We start from the raw sequence: 17,495 nt of genomic DNA, 5'->3' as shown, positions 1-17,495 counted from the left end.
AACTGACAAGCTTTTTTGGACCTGAGAGTTTATGTAAATCTGAATCTGTTCATGTAAATGTTGAATTCAATCCTAAAAAACCACAGCAGGAAGATCCTGAGAATTTCCCAATGTGTTGTATGGTCTCTTGTCAAACTGATAATGAACTGTCATCTGATGTTTAATAAATGGTGTACAGTGAACTTTGGTTAATGTGGACGCACAGAAGTATGACTTCATTTCTTCAGTAAAGCACTTAAAGGGATACTTCACCTCTGGAAAGATTAATGTGTATTTAAAATGGGTCATTTGTGTAGAAAAATGTGAAATTATTTTTGAATTTGGAGCTTTCTAGACTGAGAAAAGCCAGAAAATGTATTTTTGGCTTATGTGGATGAAAGACAACAACTCCCAGAATGCACTTGCTTCGCTGCCCTAGGAGGCCACGCCTACCGGTAACAGAGCGCAGTAGTTAAACAACAAGTCTAGGCTACTAGTGAGTCTCCGTGATGAGTCTGCCCGGGATTTCGAGATCGCCCAAAATGTCCGGGATTCGGCTTTTGCGTTCTACAGTCGCCATTAATTATGTTTACTGTGGCGAGCAGGACGAGTGAGGGCCGCGGGAGAACGACACGAGTCATGTTTACAGTAGCGAGCAGGACGAGTGAGGGCCGCGGGAGAACGACACGAGTCATGTTTACTGTGGCGAGCAGGACGAGTGAGGGCCGCGGGAGAACGACACGAGTCATGTTTACTGTAGCAAGCAGGACGAGTGAGGGCCGCGGGAGAACGACACGAGTCATGTTTACTGTGGCGAGCAGGACGAGTGAGGGCCGCGGGAGAACGACGCGAGACATGTTTACTGTGGCGAGCAGGACGAGTGAGGGCCGCGGGAGAACGACGCGAGTCATGTTTACTGTGGCGAGCAGGACGAGTGAGGGCCGCGGGAGAACGACACAAGTCATGTTTACTGTGGCGAGCAGGACGAGTGAGGGCCGCGGGAGAACGACACGAGTCATGTTTACTGTGGCGAGCAGGACGAGTGAGGGCCGCGGGAGAACGACACGAGTCATGTTTACTGTGGCGAGCAGGACGAGTGAGGGCCGCGGGAGAACGACACGAGTCATGTTTACTGTGGCGAGCAGGACGAGTGAGGGCCGCGGGAGAACGACACGAGTCATGTTTACAGTAGCGAGCAGGACGAGTGAGGGCCGCGGGAGAACGACACGAGTCATGTTTACTGTGGCGAGCAGGACGAGTGAGGGCCGCGGGAGAACGACACGAGTCATGTTTACTGTGGCGAGCAGGACGAGTGAGGGCCGCGGGAGAACGACACGAGTCATGTTTACTGTGGCGAGCAGGACGAGTGAGGGCCGCGGGAGAACGACACGAGTCATGTTTACTGTGGCGAGCAGGACGAGTGAGGGCCGCGGGAGAACGACACGAGTCATGTTTACTGTGGCGAGCAGGACGAGTGAGGGCCGCGGGAGAACGACACGAGTCATGTTTACTGTGGCGAGCAGGACGAGTGAGGGCTGCGGGAGAACGACACGAGTCATGTTTACTGTGGCGAGCAGGACGAGTGAGGGCCGCGGGAGAACGACACGAGTCATGTTTACTGTGGCGAGCAGGACGAGTGAGGGCCGCGGGAGAACGACACGAGTCATGTTTACAGTAGCGAGCAGGACGAGTGAGGGCCGCGGGAGAACGACACGAGTCATGTTTACTGTGGCGAGCAGGACGAGTGAGGGCCGCGGGAGAACGACACAAGTCATGTTTACTGTGGCGAGCAGGACGAGTGAGGGCCGCGGGAGAACGACACGAGTCATGTTTACTGTGGCGAGCAGGACGAGTGAGGGCCGCGGGAGAACGACACAAGTCATGTTTACTGTGGCGAGCAGGCAAGTGAGGGCCGCGGGAGAACGACACGAGTCATGTTTACTGTGGCGAGCAGGACGAGTGAGGGCCGCGGGAGAACGACACGAGTCATGTTTACTGTGGCGAGCAGGACGAGTGAGGGCCGCGGGAGAACGGCACGAGTCATGTTTACTGTGGCGAGCAGGACGAGTGAGGGCCGCGGGAGAACGACACGAGTCATGTTTACTGTGGCGAGCAGGACGAGTGAGGGCCGCGGGAGAACGACACGAGTCATGTTTACTGTGGCGAGCAGGACGAGTGAGGGCCGCGGGAGAACGACACGAGTCATGTTTACTGTGGCGAGCAGGACGAGCGAGGGCAGTGGGAGAACGACACGAGTCATGTTTACTGTGGCGAGCAGGACGAGTGAGGGCCGCGGGAGAACGACACGAGTCATGTTTACTGTGGCGAGCAGGACGAGTGAGGGCCGCGGGAGAACGCCGCGAGTCATGTTTACTGTGGCGAGCAGGACGAGTGAGGGCCGCGGGAGAACGACACGAGTCATGTTTACTGTGGCGAGCAGGACGAGTGAGGGCCGCGGGAGAACGACACGAGTCATGTTTACTGTGGCGAGCAGGACGAGTGAGGGCCGCGGGAGAACGACACGAGTCATGTTTACTGTGGCGAGCAGGACGAGTGAGGGCCGCGGGAGAACGACACGAGTCATGTTTACTGTGGCGAGCAGGACGAGTGAGGGCCGCGGGAGAACGACACGAGTCATGTTTACTGTGGCGAGCAGGACGAGTGAGGGCCGCGGGAGAACGACACGAGTCATGTTTACTGTGGCGAGCAGGACGAGTGAGGGCCGCGGGAGAACGACACGAGTCATGTTTACAGTAGCGAGCAGGACGAGTGAGGGCCGCGGGAGAACGGCGCGAGTCATGTTTACTGTGGCGAGCAGGACGAGTGAGGGCTGCGGGAGAACGACACGAGTCATGTTTACAGTAGCGAGCAGGACGAGTGAGGGCCGCGGGAGAACGACACGAGTCATGTTTACTGTGGCGAGCAGGACGAGTGAGGGCCGCGGGAGAACGACACGAGTCATGTTTACTGTGGCGAGCAGGACGAGTGAGGGCTGCGGGAGAACGACACGAGTCATGTTTACTGTGGCGAGCAGGACGAGTGAGGGCCGCGGGAGAACGACACGAGTCATGTTTACAGTAGCGAGCAGGACGAGTGAGGGCCGCGGGAGAACGACACGAGTCATGTTTACAGTAGCGAGCAGGACAAGTGAGGGCCGCGGGAGAACGACACGAGTCATGTTTACTGTGGCGAGCAGGACGAGGCTAGGGCCGCGGGAGAACGGCGCGAGGCCGGTGGCGTGATTACCGATGAGCGACACCTGTGAGACGCACCGGTCTCGTATCTCTCACAGAGGAGCGGGAATTTTCTTAGCAATGTTAAAACGCACATCAACCGATCACTTGTTTAGCGTTTATGTAAACACTACATTCAGATTCACCAATCGGAATGAATTCAGTTAGATTGAAACAAAAGGTGTGCATGTAAACAATGAATGGCGACTGCAGAAAGCAAAAGCTGAATTCCGGACATCGACGGCCGGACATGTCCGGGAAAAAGAGGATGGTAACCCCTACTACTCAGCTTTCTCCACAGAACAAGAGCCTGCTAGCTTAGCTTCCAAAAAAAGATGGCTGACACTGTGTACATTCTGTGAGTGAGATCCCACCCTCTATGGGCGGGTTGAGAACATGCGGGACAGCCCCTACTGACTGTAAGCTTTAGCCTCTGGCCAGAAAATCCTCCGAAAATGATGATTTTTGCGTCATCGGAGGATTTTTCCAGACAAAAAAATACATAAATCTCTCGTCTCAGGGGATGTTCACGCTGCTCTTTTCCATGCAGTGAAAGTTTGCAGTGATCAGGCTCTCAGACGGACAAAATGCACCACACAAGCATTATAAAAGTAGTCCATATGACAACTGTCTGAATAGTTTTAGCATGTTATTGAATATGGCAATGTTAATGTATTTGGTCTGGGTGAACTAGATCTGATACACTGATGCTGCCGCAGAGCAATATGGATTTATATATACACTCGCTGCTGTAAACATGTAATAAATGCTGCTGCTGCATGAATAGACATATAAATCCTGTAGCAGATCTAGACAGGTGGAGCTGGGGGAGGTGGAGGGGTTCAGAGGAACTCTACAGGACCAGCTTACAGCAAACAATGAACCAGACTATTTAAATGTTGAGCAAGCAATCTCATTGGCTGCAGGATGAGCAGAGGCCAATCAGCTTGTGCCATGCTGTAATGATGTGATTGCTTGCAGATTGCAATCACATCATTGTGATTGCATTGTGATTAAATCTTGTGAAGTCATTGTGATGAACAGATTGAACTGCAAGTCATTATTAACTGAAAATGTTTGCATCTGAAATATAATTTGGGCTTATTCATATTCAAAATTAGCACAAATTCGATGCACAAAAAACAGTAATGTTTGACCTGGAGTAATGTTTGATGCAGATCCTTGAATACGTGCAAGTATTAAAGCAGGGTTATTATAGTTAACTACACTGTATGTATATATATATATATATATATATGTTGTTAGTTAAAATAAATGTTAATTGAAATAAAAATAAAATTTCCAAAATACAACAAAATGACTAAAACTTAAGTAAAATTAAAATGAAAGCAGCAATTCCATATTACTAGGCTAATTCAAAACTAATTAAAAACATTAAAAAAACTCAACAATACTAAAATAACACTGTTAATAAGATTTGAAAGCAATTTATTCCACAAAAAAGTATTGCACATAAACTTCAGATTATAAATTCATATATTTAGGAGGAGTGAAAGTGTCACTGACTGCACTCAAGCATATGTTTTGATTTAACAATAAAACCTGTTTTTCTTTGGGTTGGGTGCTGTGAATCACATAACTGAATGGAATGTGTGAGATCCACCTATAAGATAATTGTTTAATTATGAATGATAACTTTTGACCGGCGCACATTTATATCAGTCATCGTAGTAACAGGTTCTACAGTAGCTTCATGGCATAGCATTTTAATTTGAACGCATGTTTTGGTTAATTATATCTTCCATGTTCAATCTGTCAATTATCATAGAATTAAAAAAATATATTTCAAAACTTTTGCGTTCCCCTGAGAAACTTTAAGTTTGCTTTTGCGAGTGAACACAAAGTTTCTTGGGCGAATGGAAACATTTTGTGAGGGAATACAAAATGTATTTGTCCCTGTAGGGGCTCCGTCATATTCATAGTCACATAATGCTTATTTTTGTATTTTAAGTGCTTATAATGGGCGGTGCATTACAATAACGAGACTTGGTGTTTTAATGAGGAATATTAAAAGGTCCCTGCATGTATCTGATATGAAATCATAAAATTGATAAATCAGAATAATTCCCAGGACTCCAGCTTGTGTATCTTTAATGCATTGAGAATAGAAACGCTTATTAAAATGAACTGTTTCTTTCAAAAGCCATTAATATGACTCAACTCAAACACGTTTTTAAACATTTATCATACGCAAAGGATTTCATTTAGCGGTTCATTGAAACCTTTAAATATACATTGTTTCCAGTCCGTAATTATAATCCACTGCATACATTTTTAAGACGGCGTGAATTATTAAAATAATTTTAAGATTTAGCATCACACGACAGACACACCGCAAACTTCCCAACTACAGTCCTCATCTGACACGGAGACGCTGTGATGTTCGTCGGGGAATGCTAAAGCTCACATCACATTCATTGCACTGTCACTTCGCTTTCTGCACGAGACGGAGGAGAAGAAAGAGAGGAAGAAGCACGCTTTAGGCTTCAGACCTCAGGATGAGAAATCCAGATCAAGTGCATCTTTCCGTCTGTCTCTTCAACTGTGTGATGTGCAGCACTTTCTGCTTTTATCTAAACAGGTTGTCAGCGAGACAGAATCACTTATTCAGAAGAGAGGCAAAGGCACACCGCCATTAATATACCCGGAGCCGGAATAGCGTTAAATTAGAGGAAAAGGAGGCCAGCGGGCTTTTAGACCTTTAGCGATGTGGCCCGCTGTTGCTCCTGACGCTAAATTATTCAGCAAAACACACAAACCGCCACAGAGCGATAAAATGTTATTAAAGTTTAAAGCGGCTATACCTTCCAGACAGTATTATCTGCTGTATGTAATTCCAGTGGCTTAACTTTGTTTAAAAAAGTGGGTGGGACAGATGTGTGTGTGGGTTGCTAAATCAGATATATTTACAAAAAAATAACATTACAATGTCCAGAAATAAACTTCAATAGTACATTGCATTGGGTTAAATTGGTCGTTTAATGAGATCTACTAATATATTGTTAGTACTAATATATTGTCACGTGAATGAATTTCTAGATCTGCAAAATTTGTGTATGTACTTCAGTAGTCTTGTGGTATAACTTTAACAAACGAACTAAATGAATGCTCTGCTGCTGGTTAACCGGAGATGTTTTATCTATTTGTGTTAGATACACCCGTCCCGCGAGATGTTTTAAAAAGTGGTGGGGACATGTCCCACCCGTCCTACTTTGCAAGTTACACCTATACAAATAATTTAAAAACATTGAACAGTTGATTACACAGACAGAACCACTGAACACGACAGTCCTAGTTCTCTCTACCAGTCAGTTTTTGGGATTGTTCTTGATTGGCAGCCGCTGCTTCTCTGCGGGACCAGACGCCGTCACTACTTCTTGCTGAACTGCTCCAGTGCTTTATGGACTAGATCAGAGGTCATCTCATCACGAACCAACACGCAGTGAACCCCTGAAAGAGCGGGAAACAGCTGGTGATTCAACCCAACCAACAGTCTCCATCTCTCTATAAAGGTTTGAGTCGGAGAATGAGCCGAGAGCGAGACCTACCCAGCCTGCCCACCTCCATGATGTTCCTACTCTCATCATCAAAGAACATCATGTCAGAAAACTGGACGCCGCTGTCAGCTTTCAGCCTGGAGACAGAACAACAGTCGTCAGACGGTCTAAGGTAGCACGCTCTCACACACACACACACAATGATTGATGGCATTGCTATGGGTTTACTCGTGTTCTGATTGTTTTCCAGCGTTGCTATGTGGTTGCTAGGGGGAAAAAGAGCTCATCCTATCCACCCATAGACTGTAAAAAAAGATGGACGACGCCCCTTCGCTCTCTTCCATTGGTCAGAAGTGAAGCCGCCAGTGTCCCGATATGGCGCTGACATCTTGGGACTTGAGTCTGCACAGAAGCGATCTCGGGACCAGACATGCGCAGTCGTGAGCCGGAAGTAAAGCTGCGAAATCAAGGCCCCGCCCTCACTCTCGCAGAATCAATCGCAAGAACACGCTCCAGCACTTTTTTTAAAAATGAATTATAGAAATTTAGATATTAAATTCAAAGCTACAATCTCCTCAGTCGTCCGAAGATCCCGAGCTCATCCTATACCTCTTAAAGTGAGTGACCTTTGACCCAGGGTAGATCTCTTTGAAGGAGATGTATTGGTTGAAATTATAGAGTGACAGCAGCTGATTGGCTCCTTCTGGATCAGTGGATCTTTGAGAAACAGAGAAAGACCACAGCTTTGATATATATATAGTCAACGTTTGAAGTGGATCAAAAAAGTTCATCAAAGTTGTCCTAAGACATGAACGGGTATTCTCAAAATTCATGTATAACTTTGATGAAAGGTTTTGATCCACTTCAAATGTTGACTACTGTATATACAGTATATATATATATAGATCAGATGATATTTTCTGATTTCAAATCTTACCGTGATGCAATGGCGATCTTGAATCCCTGACTATGGAGTGAGCTCAGGATCTTTTCAGTATCTTGATAAACGGGAACAAAGGCAAATCTTGAATCTCGCACCACTCCGCTGGAAACGAGTCAGAGTGTCAGCAAAGAAACAACAGCAAAAACAACTGGGTAAACATCTTTACATCAAAACAACAAACAATGAATGAACACTATAGCTGAACACAAACCTGTCATCGATGTGGAAAGGTGGATCAACATGAGCATCAGAATATAATGGCCAGAGGGTGAAATCTGAAAAATAAAATAAATAAAATGTATATATACACACACACACACACACACACACACACAATGCCGTTCAAAAGTTTGGGATCGGTAAGATTTTTTATGTTTTTAAAAGAAGTCTCTTCTGATCACCAACGCTACATTTATTTAATTAAAAATACAGTAAAAACAGTAATATTGTAAAATATTATTATAATTTAAAAGAATAAAATAAATGCAGCCTTGGTAAGCATAAGAGACTTTGGCTTTTAACAACATTAAAAAAACTTACCCCTCCCAAAATTTTGAACGGCATTGTACACTATAAAAGTATTTTATTTCTAATAATATTTCTCTCTCTCTCTCTCTCTCTACACATAGATACAAAAAAAAAAAAACATAGTACAGCTATTGTTACAGTAAAACTTATTTGGTATCAGCCACGGGTGTCCTCAAAAATATTCTGTGGTGTTTACAATATGAAAGATCAAATAAGGAAGTCAAGTGTATTTATCCTCTCATTTACTGAGGCTTATAAAACCATACAGTTATTCTGAAGTAAAACGCTAAAAATTAACTGTGAAAACTTACCGAGGTCGAACACTATTAATTTCGGTTTAGACATCTTTGATTCGCGACTGACAGGCAGAAAAACTTAACCGAACTCGAACCACATGAACAGACTGAACACTTTCGTTTACCGGTATTGCGGAAGTGGCGTCGTGACGTCATCGACGCGTAGGAGGTGAAGACAAAACAACAATAAAGACTGGTCGTGTTTCTATGGTTTCTATACCAAACTACTATGGACAAATATTGACATATATATTAAAGATAATATCCAGCAAGATATATCAGTAACCTTTAAAGACATTATTTGTTGATACTTTGATTCTGACCCCACTAAAGCCTGCTTTGTTGCTAAATTTTATTGGCAAATTTTATATCCATACATGTAAATTAACCAACAACAAACCACTTTTTTTTTTTTTTAAAGAATTTAAAATGTACCTTAACACTATTTCATCCTCAGTAAACAAGAAAGCAATTAAAACAATTTTAAATTGTAATTTAATTTGTGTACACTAATGATGTATAAAATAATATCTTACCCTCATCTCCTTTTTTTTATTATTTACTTTATTTATTGTTTTTTTCTATCATCTATTGCTCTTTTTTTCCTTTTTCTTTAGTCAGTTATACATTGCTAACTTCCTTTATTCTGTATGTTCAGATGACATTGTACATTTTATTGTTATATTTGTACAGACATGTTTGCAATTTTGTTACAAAATTGTATACCATGATTGTCATCTTTGTATTGTTTGCAAGCATAATAAAAAAAAAATACAGACAAAGAGAAACACATAGCTTTTTTAGAAGCTCTGAAACATTTTGACAAACTCATTTTTTTCCCCATTTACAAGGATGGATTTGGTATTTACCCATCAATAAACAAAATCTACTACATCAGAGAAGGGTGAATTAAAATCACACTTAAACAAAAATTATAGGAGGAATTTTTACTGAGAACCAGCTATGCATATCAGCCCAAAAATGAGAAGTAACCTCCCAGTAAAAGAATAGGTGACAGTGTTTCAGGAAGAGAAGAACAAAAGCCACAAGGATCCACCTCGAAATGAAATAGTTTCTGTATAAAATCACTAACTGGGTAAATCTTAAACATAATATTTTAATGAGTCTCCTTGACCTTTGGAGAAACCATGCCATGCCATCATATGTAAAAGAAAATAACACTGATAATCACCAGTGATACGTTTAAGTTCTTCGTACCTTATAATATTATTTATTGTAATTCTAACTCTATATGTATTATTAAAATCATTATGAGATAAGAAACACCCATTATCATCTAATAGATCATGAATAAAATACAAACAGATTTTAAACAGAGATTTCCTATTAATAACTACAGGCCTATTATTCCAAAGAGTGGAGTTGTGAGGGGATTTTTTTGTTCATTTGTTATGAATAGAGACATTAATTCGACTGCAAGATTAAAAAGTAATGGTGAAATAAGGCATCCCTGTCGGTTTCCTCGTTTAATTTGAATTCTGGGTGAAGAACGGGAAACACTTCTAAAAATCTCACTATAGAACATGGAAATTACTCTACAAAGTATTGGACCAAAGCCAAACAAAAATACTAAAGACTTAAACAGAAAAGGGTGTTCGAGGGTATCAAACGCCTCAAAGAAGTCTGAAATAAAAGTATAAGCTTTTATTTTATAATTAAATAATTACAATACGTCTCCCTTTGATAAAAGCTGATTGTGTTTCACTGATAATTTCACAAATGCCTTTTTAAAGTCGATTTGCAAAAACACGAGAAAGCGATTTGAAATCGTTACGTAAAAGAGTTGTTGTCTAAATATAATTTATCCTTGTTCGACTTTGGAACTAGAATAATTAAACCATGCTTCATTGATGGCCATAATTCAGCTTTATCTATACGCTCTTTTAGTGCTTCAAGATTCTAATTTCAGGCCAATTTCTTTTTTATATAGTTCTACTGTGATGTCATCAGTACCTGGAGACTTTCCATTGGACATTTGTTTAATAGCAATGTCTAATTCTGAAATCTCAATGTCAGCTTCCATCATATTTATATAAGTCTATAATATGAACTTTATCTTTTAAGAAGGAAAAGTAAAGATCACGTCTCTCTCTGTATATTTTGATTTATAAAAATCATTATAGAAGGAATGAATCTAATCATCATATACCTGTACTGTTGTTGTATTGTTGTTTGTTTTTATGAATATTGCAAAGCACATTGGACAATGTAAATTGTATTTAATCGTGCTATATAAATAAATTACCATACCATACCAGTTAATCAGTGTTTTCTCTTCACCTATATAGTTATTGATGCTAAGTGTATTAATAGGTAGCCTAAGGCTTGTTTGTCTTTTTTCTAAGTTAAAGAAATATACAAAGAAATATAAAGAATTGTTTTCCCCCTCCTCAATCCACCTGGCTCTAGATCGTATAAACGCTCCTTTAGTCTTTTCTGTATAAAAATCATCCAGCTCTGATTGAAGAAAGTGAAGTTCTCTCTCACACACACAAAGGATGTCTTTATTGCCTAAATAATTATAATTGTTATCTGCCTTAATTTTCTAACAATTACAATTCGTTTTTCTTTAATTGCCAATATTTTAATGCTAAATTTAACCCAATCCCATTTGCCAATTGAAGTTTAATTCAGACATAGTTTTAACATTGTTAATCATCAACAGAACAGAATTACAAAAGGATTCACATTTGAACGTATTATTGTTAAACTTCTCATGAGTTCTGGTAGGCGGTGAGCTGCCATTGAGAGAGTGATATGGCACTGTGATCAGGTGAAACTGAAGGAGAAATATTACAGTCAAATGGGGAAGAAAGAAGAGTACTAGTTATCAACCAAAAATCCAATGTAGAATGTTGAATGCGCCCTGAAAATGATTATTTTTTTAATGTGGGTTCTTTACACGCCAAGAAACTGGGATATATTATTAATCAGGGGGTTAAAGGAAAAAGTGTTGAAAGGAATGGGGTATCTATCCTGCCATTCATCTGGAACAGAGTTAAAATCATAATAATTTTGTCTGTAAAATATGTGTTCTTCCAGTCAACTTAATAACATAACTTGTTAGTGTAACCATAAACATTAATCAAGATGTAATTACATTAATTTGATCCACCATAATCCAGTGACCCTCCTTATCAACTTATAGTTCAGGGTATTATGTTATGGTAAGTTAACCTTGCTTTCTGGAATACCCCCAGGAAACTGCTGCCATTAAAACCAGATGTCACCAACCAACCAATTGTACGGAAGCGTATTGCAGAAAAAAAAAATCAACTCTGTTTTTCTGAATTACTCATAATTTTGAGATAATTAAGTCATTAATTCAGAAAAACAGAGCAAAAACTTTTTTCCATGAAAAATTCTCTCGTAATTCTGAGATAATTAACTCGTTAATTCAGAAAAACAGAGTAGATTTTTTTTTTCCTCAAGTGAATGCAATACGCTTCTGTACAATTCTCTCACTTTTCCTCTTCGGAAAACTGGTTTCTAAAAAGTTTGGTATTTGTTTTTAGAAAAAGACATTAATGTGAAGACGAGTGTCATATCAAACGCACACCACAAGCAGATTAAGAAGTGATGTGAACACTGACAACACTGCATCTCAAATTGTAATATTTTTATTGAAAAGGTTTAAGGTTGCACTTTTTTAATATGTGCGATAAAAAGATCTAAAAAGTGCGCATTTTCTCTTAATCCGTCCACACTTCTTAATCTGTGTCCTGCAGCACTTTTTTTGCAGTATTTTGGCTGCCAGCTTCTTTATCCAGATGTTGTTTTCCCTTCTATATGTTGTAGCTGTATTGTGCTTAAGTTCCTCATTGAGGATTTCCAGCTGCTTCAGGAAGTCTACGTCAGGCTTGATGTATCTTACCTGTATGAGATAATCAATGGCTTCCTCCGCTGTCATGTAATGGTGGATCATGAGGTATGCCAGAAAAAGAGTAGGGGCGTAGCTGACACCCTCAGTGCAGTGAATGAACACCTTATCTGTTGAAATAAAATCAGAAAGACAGTCAGAAAAGTCCCAAACAGTTTGACACTCCAGAACACTTGATAAAAGATCTTACTTTCTGGGTTTTTCCTGGCCTTGTGGATGAATTTGGCAGCTGGCAAGAAGTACTTGCTGATGTTGGAACTGTGCGTTGTAGGCAAGCCACAATAAGTGATGTTCATGCCTCTGTAGTATTTCGCCCCTGTATTAACTGCTTCTCTCAGGTCTTGCTCCCATGGGACTCCCAACATGACCCTCAGCTTCTTCTTCACAGCAGCAGCATTGAGGATGTGAGTAATACCCAGCTCCTTCAGTATCATTCGGTCCTCTGCTATCTCTCTGCACAACAACACAACAATTACAATGTAGAAATGCATGTAATCCTGCATTACATTATTAATCACATGGTTTATATTAGTCTAAATGTGTTGTAGACTTACTGATTTCCAATGAAGATGTTGTTCCAGACCTCTGTGACAGATTTCAGATGCTTTGTACAGCCCTTCACACGCTCCTCCAATCGGAAACCAGTTTCTTCTTGAACTAGTTCCTGCTCGGAAGTGCATGCATAAGGAACGCTTGGACCTGCAACACACGATTCATCTGAATCGGACAGATCCCATTCGAAATCCATCTCAGGAAAGCTTGGACCTGCAACACACGATTCATCTGAATCGGACAGATCCGATTCAGAATCCATCTCAGGAAAGCTTGGACCTGAAACACACGATTCATATGAATCGGACAGATCCGATTCAGAATCCATCTCAGGAAAGCTTGGACCTGAAACACACGATTCATATGAATCGGACAGATCCGATTCAGAATCCATCTCAAGAAAGCTTGGACCTGCAACACACGATTCATATGAATCGGACAGATCCGATTCAGAATCCATCTCAGGAACGCTTGGACCTGGGACACACGATTCATCTGAATCAGCCAGATCCAAATTAGATTTCGACTCAGGAACGCTTGGAACCGGGACACACGATTCCTTGGGATCGAACAGATCCAATTCAGGTTCCGGCTCAGGATTGCTTGGTAACGGGACACACGATTCCTTGGGATCGACCAGATCGAATTCAGGTTCCGGCTCAGGATTGCTTGGAAACGGGACACACGATTCCTTGGGATCGACCAGATCCAATTCAGGTTCTGGCTCAGGATTGCTTGGAACCAGGACACACGATTCCTTGGGATCGACCAGATCCAATTCAGGTTCCGGCTCAGGATTGCTTGGAAACGGGACACACGATTCCTTGGGATCGACCAGATCCAATTCAGGTTCCGGCTCAGGATTGCTTGGAAACGGGACACACGATTCCTTGGGATCGACCAGATCCAATTCAGGTTCCGGCTCAGGATTGCTTGGAAACGGGACACACGATTCCTTGGGATCGACCAAATCTAATTCAGGTTCCGGCTCAGGAACGCTTGCATCTGGGAGACACAAGGTCTCTGGAACAGCCGGATCAATCCTAAAAAGCTTTTGGAAGAATGCCCCAATTTTTCCCTTCTTCCTCACTTTAGTACTTTCTAAAAAAAGAAGAAAACAAATATGTTATTAGAAACATCACTAACCACAGATTAAAAATGAATAATTAGTCCAACTTGAAAGACATTTCTGTTTGCATCTCATTTGTTCCACACACAGTTCAGTGTGTGACAACTGCAATTACAAAAATTCTACACAGTGTGTACGGAACCGAACTGGACAACTAGTTGTTAATGATGTACGACTAGAGATATGACAGATGTGTATCTCGTCTTTATGTGCGGTGCAAGACAGTGGTATGAGCCTTGACTCATTCTTGTTGTTAGACATTGCAAGCAAATCGGTGAACAAGCCCATACAAAAGCGAAATAAATTAAATACTGTGACCCGCACCTGCTCACTTTAATAACGCCATATTCGATCGCTGTGTGAGCCAAGCTTAAACAAAAACGCTTATAATAAAAGCATATAGCAACACTGCAGGAGTCGTGATAATTTAGTGGACTCGCTCCTGCATTTAAATGTGGTTGTCACCCCTAAAACTTTACAGAGTGTACATAGCCATTGTAATGTTGCATCTCAAATGCTCTGTTGACATTCACCTTTTGGGCTGATCTTTACAGGGGTTTCAGGAGAAGCATCCATGCCACCCTGATCGATCCCGCTGGTTCTCCCTGAAGGCCCTGCGGAGTCGCTCAGATCGTCACACACCAGAGTAGGGCTCTTCAGATCTGAGATGGCATCCCTGACTTCAACTTCCTGACCTTCAGAGGACACTGGTTCTGGCTCAGAACGGTTTAGACCTGAGACACTGGACTCCTCTAGATCAACCAGATCCACTTGAGTTTCCTGCTCAGAAACTCTTGGACCTGGGACACACGATTCATCTGAATCAGCCAGATCCAAATTAGATTTCGACTCAGGATTGCTTGGAAACGGGACACACGATTCCTTGGGATCGACCAGATCCAATTCAGGTTCTGGCTCAGGATTGCTTGGAAACGGGACACACGATTCCTTGGGATCGACCAGATCCAATTCAGGTTCTGGCTCAGGATTGCTTGGAAACGGGACACACGATTCCTTGGGATCGACCAAATCTAATTCAGGTTCCGGCTCAGGAACGCTTGCATCTGGGAGACACAAGGTCTCTGGAACAGCCGGATCAATCCTAAAAAGCTTTTGGAAGAATACCCCAATTTTTCCCTTCTTCCTCACTTTAGTACTTTCTAAAAATAAGAAGAAAACAAATATGTTATTAGAAACATCACTAACCACAGATTAAAAATGAATAATTAGTCCAACTTGAAAGACATTTCTGTTTGCATCTCATTTGTTCTGTACACACACAGTTCAGTGTGTGACAACTGCATTTACAAAAATTCTACAGTGTGTACGGAACCGAACTGGACAACTAGTTGTCAATGATGTACGACGAGAGATATGAGAGATGACAGATGTGTATCTCGTCTTTATGTGCGGTGCAAGACAGTGGTATGAGCCTTGACTCATTTTTGTTGTTGTTAGACATTGCAAGCAAATCGGTGAACAAGCCCATACAAAAGCGAAATAAATTAAATACTGTGACCCGCACCTGCTCACTTTAATAACGCCATATTCGATCGCTGTGTGAGCCAAGCTTAAACAAAAACGCTTATAATAAAAGCATATGGCAACACTGCAGGAGTCGTGATAATTTAGTGGACTCGCTCCTGCATTTAAATGTGGTTGTCAGTCACCACTAAAACTTTACAGAGTGTACATAGCCATTGTAATGTTGCATCTCAAATGCTCTGTTGACATTCACCTTTTGGGCTGATCTTTACAGGGGTTTCAGGAGAAGCATCCATGCCACCCTGATCGATCCCGCTGGTTCTCCCTGAAGGCCCTGCGGAGTCGCTCAGATCGTCACACACCAGAGTAGGGCTCTTCAGATCTGAGATGGCATCCCTGACTTCAACTTCCTGACCTTCAGAGGACACTGGTTCTGGCTCAGAACGGTTTAGACCTGAGACACTGGACTCCTCTAGATCAACCAGATCCACTTGAGTTTCCTGCTCAGAAACTCTTGGACCTGGGACACACGATTCATCTGAATCAGCCAGATCCAAATTAGAAGGCCCTGCGGAGTCGATAAATAATGGATAAATGGATATGAGAACGTATGCATACAACTAAATTGAATGAACTTGGACCTTTCATTAAAAAGGCTTATTCTATTTTAGGCTCATTTTGTAAATGTGATCAACTAATTTAGACATTCGCAAACTGGGTGCTGGTGTGATGAGACATGCTCGGCCAGATTTGCCTCGAAGTCGTGCATCTTCGGAAGCGGAGCCGCGCGATAAGTTACAAAAAATGGCGTGCACGCGCACTCAACCCGCACACCGCGATGACGTCATTTTTGAAGCGCTCAGGAGTTTGTTTTATTTTAATTGAAAAATAAACAAATTTACATACAAAATAAGCATCGAACAAACTATATTAATGTTAAACAATATTAACACCTTACAATTCTCAAAAGGCAGACGTCTGCAAGGGTCACACATATGACGTCACACACTGCGCGCACTTTTTAAAAAACATAATTCAACATTTCGATGACACTTTTTGATAGCCCACTTAAAGTGTTTATTACAAATAAATTACTAATGCTAAAAATGTATGTAATAAATATAAATTAAATCGGTTTTCGTTGCGTTTACAATCCTATGAAAAGTTCCCCACTCCCCGTGCCCCTGCCCTGAATATATAGAAAATTTATCAGTGGTCATGTTAACCTGTTGGGCTGTTCTCAGGGGTTTCAGGAGAAGCGTCGATCCCGCTGCTGCTCCCTGCCACTTCTGTTGGTGACACCAACACTGAGAAGACATTTTTGGCGTCATTCTCCAGCTGCCCATCTCTCTCAACACTAGCTGAGGTTGAGTCCTTCACATCAAAGCCATCCTGCACAGCGCCCCCCTCTAAAACACTGGAACTGACTGGCATGTCCTCAGGTGTATCAACCTCCACCTGGGAATTGATCACTGCCGAGCTACCGAAAATGTCGTAGATGGCATCGGTGACCCTAAACTCCACCTCCGCATCTTCCTCTGCTGATATCTGGAAACTCTTACTGCTATGGAACACGCCGTTGACGTAAATCTCCAGACTCACATCTCTGAAGCTTGTAGACATTGCGATTTTGGTATATAATGCCGACAAATCAAAGACGTAACTTACAGTTGTCAAACTGTATGCGACAGTTACACACTGTGCGTGACTCTGTACAGTTTGAGTCTATCAACCGAGTATGTAGGCTACACGCTGAGAATAGACTCTGTTTGTAAAGAATGACGTCTTATTGCAGTGTTTCTAAAGTTTGTATCGGTAGGTTTCTGCTGTTATGTATAGGTATATAACTTGCTTCTGACCGGAATATCGCTCAACTGCAGTGACTGCAAGCGAGTCTTTATAGTCTGCTGTCTGTGACGTAATCGAACTCG

The 17,495-nt window shown here is 42.1% G+C and overlaps 2 protein-coding genes across 2 annotated transcripts; both read right to left on the bottom strand.

The window, feature by feature from the left end:
* Window positions 1-6,338: 6,338 nt before the first annotated feature.
* On the bottom strand, window positions 6,339-8,553 carry mdp1 (magnesium dependent phosphatase 1). Its single transcript, XM_056241254.1, has 6 exons — window positions 8,513-8,553; window positions 7,885-7,948; window positions 7,668-7,775; window positions 7,340-7,447; window positions 6,782-6,867; window positions 6,339-6,683 (listed from the first exon to the last, which is right to left on the bottom strand). Exons 1-6 carry the CDS (start codon window positions 8,544-8,546, stop codon window positions 6,604-6,606), a joined length of 480 nt encoding a protein of 159 aa, XP_056097229.1. The 5' UTR covers window positions 8,547-8,553; the 3' UTR covers window positions 6,339-6,603.
* Window positions 8,554-11,232: 2,679 nt separating this feature from the next.
* Window positions 11,233-17,187, bottom strand: LOC130076253 (uncharacterized). Its single transcript, XM_056241276.1, has 7 exons — window positions 16,791-17,187; window positions 15,818-16,132; window positions 14,613-15,239; window positions 12,953-14,051; window positions 12,589-12,851; window positions 12,224-12,508; window positions 11,233-11,297 (listed from the first exon to the last, which is right to left on the bottom strand). Exons 1-7 carry the CDS (start codon window positions 17,185-17,187, stop codon window positions 11,233-11,235), a joined length of 3,051 nt encoding a protein of 1,016 aa, XP_056097251.1.
* Window positions 17,188-17,495: the final 308 nt, after the last annotated feature.

Source organism: Rhinichthys klamathensis, unplaced genomic scaffold (genome assembly GCF_029890125.1).
Source record: "Rhinichthys klamathensis goyatoka isolate OS25496 unplaced genomic scaffold, OSU_Roscu_1.1 h1tg000635l_1, whole genome shotgun sequence".
Lineage (NCBI taxonomy): Eukaryota > Metazoa > Chordata > Actinopteri > Cypriniformes > Leuciscidae > Rhinichthys > Rhinichthys klamathensis.
The sequence above is the reverse complement of the archived record's forward strand: the minus strand, read 5'-3'. Positions and strand labels throughout refer to the sequence as shown.

Bases quoted from the DNA above. Each gene is read 5' to 3' on its own strand.
- LOC130076253 (XM_056241276.1), bottom strand. From the start codon at position 17,187: ATGTCTACAAGCTTCAGAGATGTGAGTCTGGAGATTTACGTCAACGGC. The intron at 14,052-14,612 runs GTGAATGTCAAC...TTCTTTTTTTAG, and splicing joins TGTAAAGATCAGCCCAAAAG to AAAGTACTAAAGTGAGGAAG. The intron at 12,852-12,952 runs GTAAGTCTACAA...GTTGTTGTGCAG, and splicing joins AACATCTTCATTGGAAATCA to AGAGATAGCAGAGGACCGAA.
- mdp1 (XM_056241254.1), bottom strand. From the start codon at position 8,546: ATGTCTAAACCGAAATTAATAGTGTTCGACCTCG. The intron at 6,868-7,339 runs GTATAGGATGAG...TTCTGTCTCCAG, and splicing joins AAGGTCACTCACTTTAAGAG to GCTGAAAGCTGACAGCGGCG. The intron at 6,684-6,781 runs GTAGGTCTCGCT...CCGCTCTTTCAG, and splicing joins CATGGAGGTGGGCAGGCTGG to GGGTTCACTGCGTGTTGGTT.